Here is a 15,224-nt window from a genome sequence, read left to right as displayed (position 1 = left end):
GAAAAAAGGCCACGACTGGATTAAGCCTGTCTCTATCTTTGGGTAGTCGACTTGTCCCCAAAAAGGGCCGTTCGACACTCATAACTGTGTTGGGGGAGGTTACGTGTCGACCTGGTGTGCTGGCTATGAGGCACACAGCAAGTCTGCCCACCACACACCGCCAGTTCATGTAACACAGTTCAGCCTTGTGGCGTTTTGTATAGGGACCCCTAGTGTCACTATATCGACACCAACGTCGAGTGAGTGAAAGATAGGGAACGTCATGGTTACTGGTGTAACCTCCGTTCCCTGATGGAGGGAACGAGATGTTGGTCCCTCCTGCCACAACGCTGAACTACCCGCTGAAATGGCTGGACCTTATATCGGCTCCTCAGCGTAAAACCTGAATGAGTGGTTGCATACCAGCTCCTTTTATACCCGTATGTTTGGGGGAGTGGCATGCAAATACCACTCCCCAATTTTCATTGGCCTTTTATCAAAGACCAGAGGTGTCTCGGGCTCCCAAGAGTGACCCCTAGTGTCACTACATCGACACCAATGTCTCGTTCCCTCCATCAGGGAATGGAGGTTACACCAGTAACCATGACGTTTTTTAACATAAATTTAACAGGATTTTTTTTTGTGTAAGATGGACGTCTTTGGCCATTTTGATGTGTTTCCAGCGATGTGTGCCTAAGTGCAGGATGATATTGTATATATGTGCGTCTAGTTTCACCGCTCTGGACTATGTGTGTGCATTTTTTTTTTTTTTCACCTCATGTTGGAGTGGATTGCTTGTGAACTGTACATAATACGATTCAAGCTTTGCAAATTAACTGTTACTGAAGGATGGGGCAGTTAAAAACACTTCAAAATGTAAGCAAAGCATTTCATTCATGAATAATTCAAATGTCATGACTGTTAGTTTATAGTGCTGAGTGATAACAGTTGTGCTTGAGATGAACAGTTTAATATATTTGGGTGCAATGTGTTGGATGTGTGTTATGTGTAAACCATGTTTTTTGTTTTATAATGTTGAGGGGCTTGTGTTTATTCTCTTCCGATTGCCAATCATAACAGTGGGTGTTTATGTTGAAGTTTTAAGGAGGCACTTAGGCCAAAAACAGGGTGGAAAATGATCATATATTACTAAATTGTGACTATTTTGGTGCAAAAAAAAACATTTATAACATTATCATTTGACCTCGGGGAAGATAATTAAATGACAAAAAATAGCACTTCATGACCCCTTTAAGTATACAAGTCTTCACGCACCATATTAAAATACATGAACACAAGAGTTGCAGCGTAGGAAAATATTTAAATTACAGTCTGTTCATCAAACAAAGCTGTCTTGGCCTTGAAATACAGTGCATGATTTGTATATATTACTTTTTATACATTTTGTCATTTTTAGAGCTAGACGGCATTTGTCCCAATTCACTTTTATTGTATGGAAAAGAGCAACTTGGACATGCTGCCTAACATCTCCTTTTGTGTTCCACAGAAGATAGAAAGTTATAAAGATTTGGAATGATATGAGGGTGAGTTAATGATGACAGAATTTAAATCTTTTGGGTGAACTATCCCTTTAACATCCTCAGTCTATTGTTTGAACCAAAATGTTTCTTGATCATTGTAAAAAAAAAAGGATTTTAATTGAACTGAGAAAATTATGTCACTGCAGATAATTACGCAGTTAAGACTACAACAAATACTTGATAAATATAATCAATTATATAAACTTAATATGTTTGAAAAATCATCTCTCTCTTACCCCGTAAACTAACTCTCCAACCATTCCATTCCAGATTTTTGTCTCTGCATCTCTGGCTCCATATTTGCCATCTCCTACTATTTTCAGCTGATATTTAAATCCACAGTGCTTGGCAATTTCAGCTGCCAAGTCTACACAGTAGCCCTCATATCTTTCATTATCCATAAAAAGGTCAGCATTCTTCTTCAGCATTACATATGGTGCTTCCTGCAAAAGATGGCAGGAAACACCTCGTCAAAGAGCTGTGCTTTACCACAGTGCACACATTTCAAAAGACCAAAACTGAGACTTACAAGAATGGTGGTGACTATCACAGTCTTGTTTTCCAGCCCCATTGTATCATTTGGGAAGAGATCAGACTTTGTCACGACCATTTTATCCACTTCATTCCAATAGCCAATCTAAAAAAGAGAGGGATTTGTCAGGTTTAAGTTCAGAGTTGAGAGTCATTGTGAAATGAAAGAGGTAATTTTTTCCCCTTTCTTCCCATATATATTTTCCTATAACTGAGTCTTACCTTAACTGGACCATTGTTTTTCAGTTCCATGACATTGACAGTATAATTCACCCTCTTTCCATATTGGTCAAACTGAATGTTACCAGTGAGACCATCAACTTTCACCTGCATGAAAAGGATATGAATGTCAATATAGGAAAATTTTTCAGAATCAGGAATTCCAGAGGGCCATGTAATAATACAAATTCAAACACTCCACAATATCTAAAAGTATAAATAATAAAATTAAATCTTTGTCCAAACTGTCCCCTTCCAAAATGCCTTTAGAAATCAATGTCTCTAGCTAACAATGGTGTCATTACTGTAGGTCTTCTTATCTAACAAGCTTTGTTGTTGCTCATGGGGCAGGTTGGTATGGTCATCACCTGTTTTAGGGCACGTTCAATCTCCACCCCCTGTGCCCACGGTACAGCAGGATTGGCCAGGCAGTCGCCATTGTTAGCTCTGCGGGAGATGTCAATTCGCTGTTTGTGCAGGTAGCGGAAGGCCTCAGTCATCACTTGTACTGCGTCATAGGTCAGTGCTGAAGTATACTGGGCACAGAGAGAGATGGTGCAGGATTAGTTATCATTTATAAAGTTACATACAAGATAATATGATATGCATATTTAGGATTTAGTGGGAAAGTAAGATGAAACACTTGACTTGAAGTCTCAGGGAATAAACACCTACTTAGTCATAAGAGCAAAGTAACTGGCCAGAAGATGGATGAGACCACATTTTAATCTAGATTAGAAAATGACTAAAAGCTTGTCCTGCAGATGGTCAATTAGTTAGCCTGTACAATAAGGACATTTAAATGAAGAGGGTTTATGTTCATGTAGTAATTACCTGCATATCTCTTTTAATCATATTCAGACAAATTGCCTGAAACACACACACACACACACACACACACACACACACAAACACACAATGTCCTCACCCTTATCTTGCTGTCAGCTCCGGGATATTCTTTTTCCTCAAGAGCTTCCCAGCGCTGGTCAAATTTGGACACCAAGGGGTCATCAAAATCCACAATTTGAAAGCCTGACACATTGGCTCCACCATACTGGATTTTTGAAAGATCCCCATCCACAAATCCCTGAAAACAAGACATGGTTTTCTCAGCATTTTCACATGTAACATAATAATAAAAAATAATAATAATAATAATAATTATTAAGGGAAACATTTTATTTTTTTATTTTTTTCCAGAGCACCAAAGTTTTCAGCTAGCACAATTGCACTGTTATCCAAGCCTTCTTGAAAACAATAAATTCAATAACGTTTTCATTTATCTAAAACAGTGTGCGGTTCATTAAATAGGTGTATAGAAAGATAAGTACAAAATATTGGACGTTTCATTTTGGTATTGTTAGGTAAATAAGTAATTTACCAGATTTGCTATGATGTAGTGATATCCCTTAACATGTCTGCCAATAGTTATGACCTGGAAAGAGAAAATTGAAAAATGAAAAAGTGCATGAATTTAACAGGTGCCATAATAAAGGAATAATTAGGCAAACACATAAATGAAATAGTATACTGTAATATTAACCCTTTAAGCTCGGATGGGCCCACCTGCCGTATTCTACTCTTTGAGAGCTTTCCAACAACATGTGACACATGGCTATTTGATGAGTTTAATTGAAACAGGAAATCTTTAAAAACACCTTAAGCTGAGGGTGTTTTTAAAGATTTCCTGTTTCAGTGGCATACCCAAAATTAAAAGCTTATATCCCGACAAAAAAAAAAAAAAAAAAACAAGGAGGGTCAAGTGTTTGGTATCATTGTAAAGAAAACTTTTTAAATGTTATAATGATATCAATTATGATAAATTCTAAGACTCTCAGCCTAAGAAACTGCTGAAGAATCACAAAAAATTAAAAATTAAAATGTAAGCCAAAAACTTCTGATTTGACATTATATCTCTGGGTGTAAATAAGGTGGCTCCTAAAAACTGCTTTAGTTTCATTCCCAATAATGTCAGCTGTAACTGAGAAACATTTTTTGTTGATACAACAAAAAGCAATCAAAAGTTATAGCATTACAAAAATAATTTATACTTGTGTACAAAAAAATTTCTCCAAGTGTCCAAAAGTCTCTCCAAACAAATAAAACATAATAATTGTACAAAATAACTAATTACACAGGCAAACACAACAATGACGTTTTTGCATAGCATGGAGACATGATTTTAGTAATGAGATTTCACAGATTCTTTTTTATTTTTAATATTATTTCATCTTTATTATTCGACAGGTAATATTTGCTCCAGTATATTTTACTTGGAAATTTGCCACTAAAATTTCAATGCTTCAAATTTGGTTTGAAATTCAACCTTGTACAACCTGGAACTGCAGGAAAAGCTGTACAGTGCAGATGCACAATCTTCACTTGCTGCTACTAGCTTCACCACTAGGTGGTGCAATCAAACTCAACAGGGAGAAGGCCTTGAAAAATTGCCAGTTTTGATAAATAAACTTAAATTATAATTATAATATTATATAATAAACTAACTTGACAATAAACAAAAAAGTCATTTTAAAACGTTTCTTCAGTTTGACATGCCACTTTAATATGTTTGTCATCTTCTGTTTTAGTGTACAACAGTATATGAGTGAGGCAGAAGTCAGTTCTAAGTATTCCTGGTTTATGAGGAAAAATGAGAAGCTTCAAGCTTTTCAGGCTAATGCTTAATGTACACAACTCAAGTCTGAAGAGACAGTTTTACATCAACTTTTATTTTAAATGTTTTTGTATTATTGTTTTAGCTTGTTAGATTAATCTTCCTTTTGTATTATAATAATAATGCAGTTGTAGACACTATGAAGTTTTATTTTTTTAACATATTTATTTACATTCCATTCAAATCAGATAAGGACTAACAAATTTAAACTCAGACTGGCATTTATCTTGCTATATACATTTTGTCACCAGTGAATGCTTGCCAATCATTGCACTCAACAAGGGAGGATATAACTCTGCTTTTCAGATTATTGAACCAAGTTTTTTTTATTTTATTTTATTTTTTCAGTAATTTAACTTTCAGCTGGAAATATTGCTTTAATTAATTAAAGCAAAAAACAGTTGTTTTAATCTGTCGATAAAGCAAGAAATAAAACCAGTTAAAGAAAAAACACAGAAGAATTGACTGTTGTCAAGTTCAACTAAGTTAGATTTATAGGGCTGAAAATAAACAAAAGGAATATATTTCTATGTTGCAACCCCCATTTCCTTAGGGAAAGAGACCTTTTGCATTCCAATGCATACAGAGGGTGCCATTGCCCAATTGTTGTGGGGTTTGTTTATTCGGGGTCTGCAAATGGTCACAACTCTGGTATGTTGGGGTAACATTGTGGTCAGCTCAATGCCATCTCTACCTTCTATCTACTCTCTCTTTCTATCTATTGGTCTTCTTCACAGTATGCATACTGGTTTCATATACATATTTATATATCCACTTTTGTAACAATTTCATCTAAATTGTAACCATCTGATGTAACCCTTTAAGACATTAACTGTTAACTGTTAAAATGTTCACTTTAATCCATGTCTAGTTTAAGGCAGATGCTATTTGCACCCTGGTGCAAATAAAGGTAGATGCTATTTGCACCCTGGTGCAAATAAAGGTAGATGCTATTTACACTCCAGTGCAAACAGTGGCAAATGTTATTTGCATACCAACCCTGATACAAATAATGGTAGATGCTTTTTTGCACCCTGGTGCAAATAGTGGCAGATAATATGTGCACCCCTAATTAAATAGTATAGTGGTATCACTGCAGTGTATGTATTGTGTTTATTTAGAGTCCCACAGACACACTAGAACAACCCCTAAACCTAAACCTAACCCTAACTTTCCTTTACAAAAAATTAACCATGGTTTATTACAGTAACCATAATATCACCATGGTATTTTGTAGTAAAATCAAAGTAACCACAAAATTAAACATGGTTACTACACTCACTGAGCACTTTATTTGGAACATTATGATCCCAATAAAGTGCCCAATGTGGTCTTCTGCTGTTGTAGTCCATCCTTTATAGAAATACTCAAACCAGCCCATCTGGCACCAACAATCATGCCATGGTCGAAATCACTGAGATTACAATTTTCCCCATTCTAATGGTTGATGTGAACATTAACTGGACTTTCTGAACCGTATCTGCATGATTTTATGCATTGGAATTCTGCCACACAAATGGCTGATTAGATAAATCACATAAATAAGTAGGTGTACAGGTGTTCCTAATAAAGTGCTCAGTGAGTGTATATAAACACCATGTTACTGTAGTAACACCATTTTTACTGTAATTGCATCAAATCTATGGTCTCTGCCAAAACAAATGGTACTACAATATTACTATAGTAAAACTACCTTTATATTCATTTTTATGTATTATTATAAGTAGAATTAAAAAAAAATATTAAAAGAGGAGACAGGAAACAGAATGGGAAAAAGAGTGCGACAAATGCGCAATCGAACCCGGGTCGAAAAGGCACAGTCTCACAAGCATTATGGCCCACTCCACTGAAGTGACACTCATTAAACAGTTTGTCATAAATGTATTTGTTTCTAAGAGACTATTGAGGTGTCACACTCAGGAGATGAGCACAATCACCAGCAGAAGTGTAATTGAGGTCACTTTATTAAACATTAGAATAAAACTGAAAACACCACGAGGGGTAAAAACAGGGTAAACAAAAGAAAACTAAGGTACACACTCACAGCAAACTAAAAGTCTTCTTAAAACTCCAATTTCAAGGTGAAAAAAGAAATTGTCCACCAGTAAGTTCCAGAATACTCTTCAGCACATGAAAATCAAGCTCAAGTAATGAGTTCAGATTTGTAGGGGTTTAAATAGCCTGTGGTAATCAGTCTCAGGTGCACCTAATGACATAATGATGACCAGAATTAACTCTCAGGATCAGGGTGGAGTCACACAGCCTGCCGCCATCTGGTGTCTGATATAAGTATGACAGTCCCCCCTCTCTATGGACACCTCCAGGTGGCCCAGGATGGTCTGGGTGCTCCAGGTGGAAGTCTCGGATGAGGGTGGGGTCGAGAATATGACAGAATGGGACCAGCAGCTAGCCCTCCCAATCGAATAGGTACTGGATTCCCCTGCCCACCCGGTGTGAGTCCATCAGTCTCCAGGCCGTGTAAGCTGGACCGCCTGCAACAAAGTGAGAGGGAGGAGGCAGCGACACAGGGAGTGACCAAGGAGAGGCAAGAATGGGTTTTAAAAGGGAAACATGGCATACTGGACTCACCCGGAGTGTCTTGGGGAGCCTCAGCTGGTATGCCACTGGGTTGACCCTTCTCCCTACTGTAAAGGGGCCAATGTAGTGAGGGGGGAGAACTTGCTGGAATTTGTGCACAGAGGGAGACTTCTAGTAGACAACCACACCCGCTGCCCTGGTCTGAATGAAGGTGTGGGTCTCCTCCTCCGGTTAGCCTGGTGCTGGTGTTGCTGGGAAGCCCATTTGAGTGTCGCCCTGGCTTTCTTCCAAGACCTCTTACACCTGGCTATGGCAGCCTGCACACAAGGGACCGCCACCTTAGGTTGTTGGGAAGGGAAGAATGGCGGCTCAAACCCATATTGGACCTGGAAGGGGGACATGCCTGTAGAGGAGCATAGCAGCTGGTTATGAGCAATCTCTGCCCAGATTAGCTTTTGGATCCAGGTGCTGGGGTTTTCAAAGACCATGCATCGCAGATACATCTCCAACTCCTGATTGACATGTTCTGTCTGGCCATTTGACTGGGAATGGTACCCTGAGGAAAGACTTACAGTGGTATTAAATTCCAGAGTGTCTTCCAGTAATGGGAAGCAAACTGTGGTCCCTGATCAGACACAATATCAGCAGGAATACCATGGTAATGGACAACTTCACTCAAGATTATGGTGGCAGTGTCTTTAGAGGAGGGGAGCTTAGGCAAGTGCATGAAATGGGCTGCCTTGGAGAAATGGTCTACAATTACCAAAATGACCATGTTACCAGAGGAGGGAGGCCCATTACAAAGTCCAGAGAGATGTGAGACCATGGACGGAAAGGTATGGGCAATGGTAGAATAGACCGAGCTGGGGATAGATTCAAGAACTTCTGAGTGGAACAGGTGGTGCATGCCTGGACATACCCCTTGATCTCACTCCTCATTTGAGGACACCAAAATTGCTACCTGATGTACTCAACCATACTGTCCACTCCTGGGTGTCCAACAACAGGAGAGCCATGCCCCGGGGGACCATTGCCTGGATCTGGATCAGTTTTTGGGCCCTTCGGATGTTATCTTCCAATGCCAGATGATCCTGACACGGCTTGGGGGGATTATGTTCTCAGGAAAAGGGTCTGTAACAGAAAAGCCATGCTGCCGAGAGAGGGTGTCATCCTTAGTATTCTTAGATCCAGGACGGTACGTGATAAAATAGTTAAATATGTTAAAAAACAGGGCCCACCTTGCCTGTCGGTGGTTCAGTCGTTTGGCCTCATGCAAGTATTGTAAGTTCTTGTGATTATTTAACACTTGGAATGGGTGGAGTGCTCCTTCCAGCCAGTGCCTTCACTCCTCCAACGCGAGCTTGACCACCAGGAGTTCCGGTCACCAGCATCATCGTTGCGCTCTGTGGAAGAGAGTTTTCTGGAGAAAAAGGCACAGGGGTGAGTTTTACCATCAGACAGGTTCCTCTGAGATAGGACTGCTCCCACCCCAGTGTTAGATGTGTCCACCTCCACCATTAAAGACTGGCATGGATCTGGATGGGACAAGATGGGGGCTGTGGTGAACCAAGTCTTCAGAACTTCAAAGGTGTGTTGAGCTCCTGTGTTCCACTTAATGTGTCGGAGAGTCTTTGGTTAGGTTTGTGATATGGCTGCAACAGAACTAAATCCATAAATAAATCTATGATAAAAGTTGTCAAATCCCAAAAATCATTGTACCTGTTTCAGTGTTGTGGGGGTCTGCCAGTCCATGATGGCCTTTACCTTGCCTGGGTCCATGGCTACCCCTTCCAGTGACATGATAAACCCCAGAAAGGAAGTACGGGACACATTGAACTGGCACTTCTCCAGTTTCACATAGAGCTGATTCTTAAGGAGGCGGAGAAGTATCTGGCGAATGTGCTGGATATGTTCCTGCTGGTTTCTGGAAAAGATGAGGATGTCATTGAGGTACACAAACACTGACCGGTTGAACATGTCTCTTAGTAAATCATTCACCAGGACCTGAAAAACAGCAGGACAGTTGGATAATCCAAAAGGCATTACCAAGTACTCGTAGTGGCCACTAGGTGTACTAAATGCCATCTTCCATTCGTCCCCTTCCCTGATGCGCACCAGATGGTATGTGTTGCGCAGGTCAAGCTTGGAGAAAACAGTTACTCCTCTAAGCAGGTTGAATGCAGAGGACATGAGAGGTAGTGGATACTTATTCTTGATGGTTACTTTGTTGATAGCTCTGTAATCAATACATTGGCACAACCCTTCATCTTTCTTGGACACAAAGAAAAACCTAGCTGAGACTGGTGAGGTTGAGGACCTAATTAGTCCATTCTGTAGGGCTTCTCCTATGTACTTCTCCATAGCCCTCATCTCTGGAACTCAAAGGGGATACAGATGACTTTGGGGAGGCAACACTCCCGGTAACAGTTCTATGGCACAGTCATATGTTCTATGTGGTGGTAGGGCTGTAGCTTTCTTCTTGCAAAAGACATCACACAGATCATGATAGGCCACAGGAACTTGGGAGAGATCTAACTCAGGACAAGGTGATGCAGTCTTAGGATCTGAGGGAGAGGTCAATAATTTAGAATGGCCATGAGAATATCAGGCTTCTCTGCCAAACATGTCTGCGAAAACTGGGAGCTCCAACTTATTAGTTGACTATTAGACCAATCGAATTGTGGGCTGTGGGTGCAAAGCCAAGGATAACCTAGCACCAAGGGATCTTTGGGTGAGTCAACTAAACAAAACCGCACAAGTTCACAATGGGCACCCACCCTTAAGCTCACTGATTTGGTTACCAATTCAATCTTGCCATTGCCTAGGGGATGACCATTGAAAGCTTGAATGCGCAGAGGATAGGGACACACCTCCATGGGCATATTCAGCTGCTTGGCCCCGAATCTACCAGTGCAGTTAATGGGTTCAGTTCTGGACCATTCCCCTCCCAGGACACAGAGGCTTTCGGGATCATACATGATTGGGGTGGTGAGGAATGTGCTGCTCTGCACCCTGTTTAATTAGTGAGCATTGGCTTTTACCAGGAGCTCGGGACAATTGTCGCGATGGTGACCACTTCCTCCACAGTACAGACATCTTCCTTCATGTCGGTGGCGTACCCTCTCTGCTGGAGAGAGGTGTGACTGATCCAGCTGCATGGGGTGCTCACTGTCAGATGGTTGGGTGTGGGAAGCAAAGCTGGTAGTTGGAGAAGGGATAGGTGATAACAAGGGGTGATGGAGCAGTCATCTTTCTTGTCTCTGTAAGGGTTAGTCTTGTTTGAAGTTCATTAGGCATCGAGCTGCCTCCCTTCCACTGACAGGATGTTCAAATACTTGGTGAGGTGAATGTCTCCACCCCATCACAGACTGGAGACTTCTGTTCCCTGAGTACTGTAGCCCAGGAAAGAGCGCGTCTAGACAACAGTTAGATAATAAAGGCCACACGTGACTTCTCAGTTGGGAAAGCAAAGCCTGCATCTCTGGGTCAGGAATCCTCTGCATGCCTCTGGAGATCCGTCAAATCGTTGAGGTCTTGGCAGGTCAATGGAGAGTGGAACAGAGGGTGCAGGATTTTGGTGGTGGGGATGGTGCCACGGGCGCTAACTCAAGAATTGCTTGTAGCCACACCTGGACATCTTGCAGTGTGACAGAGAGTTGCTGAACGGCTGTGCTTAGCTGGTTCAGTTGCTCCTGCTGTACTCCCAACATCGCTCCCTGATTTTTCAGGGCAATCCTCATTTCCTCATCTGCTGCTGAGCTCATTGTAGACTTGAGCTTACTGTCACATGCAGGAGATGAGCACAATCGCCAGCAGAAGTGTAATTGAGGTCACTTTATTAAACTTTTTAATAAAACAGAAAACACCATGAGGGGTGAAAACAGGATAAACAAAAGAAAACTAAGGTACACACTCCACGAGTGGAAAAAGGAGTACAACAAACTAAAACAGTCTTCTTAAAACTCCAATTTCAAGGAGCAAACAGAAATTGTCCACCAGAAAAGTCCAAAATCAAGACTCACTCAGAATACTCTTCAGCACATGAAAATCAAGCTCAAGTAATGAGTTCAGTTTGGCAGGGGCTGTGGAAATCAGTCTCAGGTGCATCTACTGACATAATGATGACCAGAATTAACTCTCAGGATCAGGGTGGAGTCACACCGCGGTAGTTCTCCTCCATCTCCCACTCTGCCTCCATCTGGTGTCTAATGTAGGTATGACATGAGGTGCAAATAGCCATGCTGTGTGGCAGGTGTTATTAACTCCTGGGTGCAGATAGTAACTCTGCCAGTTTAATGTCACTGTGTAAACTATATACAGTCAAGTGCTGCATATTGTATTGAAATAAGGTCATAATAAGGTTCTAAACAATGCTCTCCCACATATTTTGCTATTCTAACTGCATTGATTTCTGCTTTTGGTATAAGTAGCAGAAGGCACAGTTTTTTCTAACATGATGTTAACATTTCTTCAGCCATTTCAGCATTCCTACAGCTGATCGACTGTAATGAAAACCCACCTTACAGTTTAAATTAAAAAAAAAACTAACTACTGTCCATTGACAACAATGCAAGTGGAACTTTGAAAACCCTGCTAATCAGAGCCGAATGTGATGACACACAGACATGTATTGTGATAAAGTTTATTTGGTGAGGTCCTCTCCCTGTATCTGTTAGACTTCATCAACATACACCTAGTGGTGAAGCATAGTAGCAGCAACTGAAGATTTTTTATTGGCACTCTACTGATGTACAAGGTTGAATTTCCAACCAAATTTTAATTACTGAAATTTTAGAGGTGAATTTGCAAAGCGAAATATAATGGACCAAATATTACTTGTCGAATAATAAAGAAGAAATATATAAATAAAATAAAAAATTTAATGATGAAATTTTGTGCAAAATGTTTTCAGTTGAAATATTCACAGCTTAAAAATACAACCATATTAAATTGCTTCCCCAAAAAATACAAGCACTGTTAATGCAATGTGTTTTTTTTTTAATTAGTGCAATTCAGCCTGCTTTTTTTTTTTTTTTTTTTTTTTTTTAAATACATTTGTCAACAAATTGAAATAAAGGCAGCTGGATAGGTTTATGTATGGCCAAGGACAAGGTACTAGTGGTGTGTGTGAAGCGCTATAGATATTATAGAGCCCAGATCAGCTGCATTGATTGGTGGTTGGTTAAACATTTCTGCTGGCCTTAAATACAAATCAATAGCTTTTCCCTGAGGGCCAGGAGAGTGTGAATGAATGACCCACCTCATGAGGAGTTTTCTGCCCGCCCAAAGGCTGTGTGTTTGTGCAGCCTAATTAATGATTCCTCATTATGGTTCAGTTCCTTTAATGCAATTATTATTTGTTTAATTATAAAATGGGTAGTGAAAATACGTTTGGAAAGTTGATGCCCTGCAGTGTGACATGATATAGTATACTCTATTTTATATTCAAGTTCCAGTCCTTTATTATGATTGGACCAACAGTGTTTGAAGAGTGCTGATAGTATAAAAGAACTGGGATGCTTCACTGTTTGTTTCACTTTGCTTATCCGTATTCTTTTCCAGTCAGCGTGTTGCTCGGCAGCACGCAATAGCTGATCCAAATGGCTAATTCTGTTTAATTCTTTTAGAATTATTATTCATGCAGTTTTTTGACCTCATATTAAAATATATCTATCTATCTATCTATCTATCTATCTATCTAATTACCAAAATCGATATGTTTACCCAGTCCTATAAAAAATATTAGTTAGATTAGGAATATTCAATATTATTTTATGCATGTGTTTGATCACTATACCTGTTCCATTATGTCTTTAACCTTGTCCTGCTCGCAGTCAAGGATGACCCGCCGCTCCTTCTTGGTTTCCAGGTCCTGAAAGAGTGAGCGATATGCCTCATCCTTTTTCTCATCCTTCATATTACCCACGTTGATGGCAGTCACCTGCCATTTCTTCTCTGCTGCTGTGTCCAGCACAACTTGGAGTGTGGTAAGTCCTGATTATGAGAAAAATATACAAATCATTTTTGGTAAGATACTAGGACGATATTTAAATTATACCTAGGATTGTGCTTTAATGAGACAATGGCATATATTCTAAATCCTCATTCTTAGAATAAGATTTCCAAATGTCCAAAAGTGAAATTAAGTCACTTTCAAGCCAGAAATTGTTTAAGTTATTTTCTTCTGTGAATAAATGTGCAAAAACAAGTTAGGTTCTTGTGGTGTTCCTCTGCACTGATAAACTCCCCAGATTTGAGGTCCAGCATATTCTTTTTATAATTTTTTTTTGTTTGTTTTTATTTTTATTTTTTTAAGAATTTTTTTTTTATATTTCCAGGATCTTTTTATTAGTGCATTGCTCTTAAAAATATGTTTACAAACATTATTTGTCTTAGGTTTGTTTCTATTTAGTATTTTATTTTATTTTATTTTATTTTTATTTTTTATTTTTTATTTATTTATTTATTTATTTATTTGATTTCTTAAATGTTTCAAAACCATTTAGGGTTTGCAGTTCCCTCCTTAATAATACTCCATGGAGGATTTGACATCAATAATAAGAATCTAAAATTGTCATTTTAATTTCTTCCAGTCAAAGAGGAGGTAAACAACTGAAACAATCTATTAAGCATGATGGCACAACAGCTACAGTGTTCATAAATTAGTACATGTCAAAGTGAGTGTTTCAATGGTTGATTTGAATGATAAAGAATATGAAACACTGCTTTTGCAAGGCTTATTAATAATGGGTAAATTAATAATGGGTAAACGGTGGAAATTTCAAGGAGTGCAAGGTGCAGAGGGGTACCATGTTTGACCTTTGTTAATGTGTATCTTAAAGACATGAAGATAAAGGCTTATAGATATTCTTGAAGATAAGTGGTTAAAAACTCACTAGTGAGGGCCATTAGCATTGAGTCAAATATAGTAATTGTTGTCTGCAAGACAAATTAGATGATTAGACTCTCCTCAACCCAGACTCAAAGCTCATGCAGGTTGCCAGGTTGACGACATGCAACAGGAATGAGCAAACTGACAATGGCAAGCGACGAGCCTTACACTGTAAGTTGATCAGCTAATGTATACGTTTGCAATGTTTTTAGTTTTTGCAAATTACAAACCAGCTCATGTGGATTTTTTATAACTCTGTCAATGTTAGCTAGATGTATTGCTGGCTTCCATGGCTGCAGCGCGTTGTGTTTGCCCACTAACTTGTTCCAAATCTGGCAACCCGGGGTGTAATACTATTGGGAAATGGGCAGTGGGCGGGATCACACAGTCCAAAATACAAACAGAAATTCTGGCCTGGAATGGACATTTCAAAGTAGAATATATTGGCTGTAGCATTGTTTTCGGAGATTTTATACTTTAGTACAGTAAATATATTACATATTGCTCCTTTAAAATCTGTAAATGTTAAAATACTCACTATTTTGAAAAGTATAGCCACAAGACATAAACAATATGCGTGTTAAATGATTTTAGTGTAATAAAATTGCTTACTAACCTTTTCTGTTTAAAGTAATAGCCAATTTTACAACTTCGTTACCATGACGATGTACTGTCAACAAACCCTAAAACCTTAATATGACTGTAAAAATTACTATTTAAACAACTTTACAGCTCAAATAATTCATATTTAACAGAAGATTTAATGTAAGTGCTTTTATAAAATTTTAAGCTTCACATTTCTGCCTTTAAACCCTCAAAAATTGTCCCCTTACTCTTTCACCCATTTTAA

The 15,224-nt window shown here is 39.1% G+C and overlaps 1 protein-coding gene across 8 annotated transcripts in view; it reads right to left on the bottom strand.

Annotated features, from left to right (window-relative positions):
* Positions 1-15,224, bottom strand: part of LOC127412902 (glutamate receptor 2) — a 79,533-nt gene that overhangs the window by 19,877 nt on the left and 44,432 nt on the right. For all 8 annotated transcript variants that reach the window (XR_007892502.1, XR_007892503.1, XM_051649613.1 and 5 more), the window contains exons 4-10: positions 13,280-13,476; positions 3,652-3,705; positions 3,199-3,357; positions 2,639-2,806; positions 2,274-2,378; positions 2,050-2,157; positions 1,757-1,963 (exon numbers count right to left, since the gene is read on the bottom strand). Coding sequence is in view for 6 of the 8 variants with exons in the window: in XM_051649613.1 (XP_051505573.1) it covers positions 1,757-1,963; positions 2,050-2,157; positions 2,274-2,378; positions 2,639-2,806; positions 3,199-3,357; positions 3,652-3,705; positions 13,280-13,476 (998 nt within the window). In the remaining 2 variants the exon portion in view is untranslated. The remainder of the gene's footprint in view (positions 1-1,756; positions 1,964-2,049; positions 2,158-2,273; positions 2,379-2,638; positions 2,807-3,198; positions 3,358-3,651; positions 3,706-13,279; positions 13,477-15,224) is intronic.

Source organism: Myxocyprinus asiaticus, chromosome 22 (assembly GCF_019703515.2).
Source record: "Myxocyprinus asiaticus isolate MX2 ecotype Aquarium Trade chromosome 22, UBuf_Myxa_2, whole genome shotgun sequence".
Classification (NCBI taxonomy): Eukaryota; Metazoa; Chordata; class Actinopteri; order Cypriniformes; family Catostomidae; genus Myxocyprinus; species Myxocyprinus asiaticus.
This window is presented reverse-complemented; position numbering and strand designations above follow the sequence as displayed.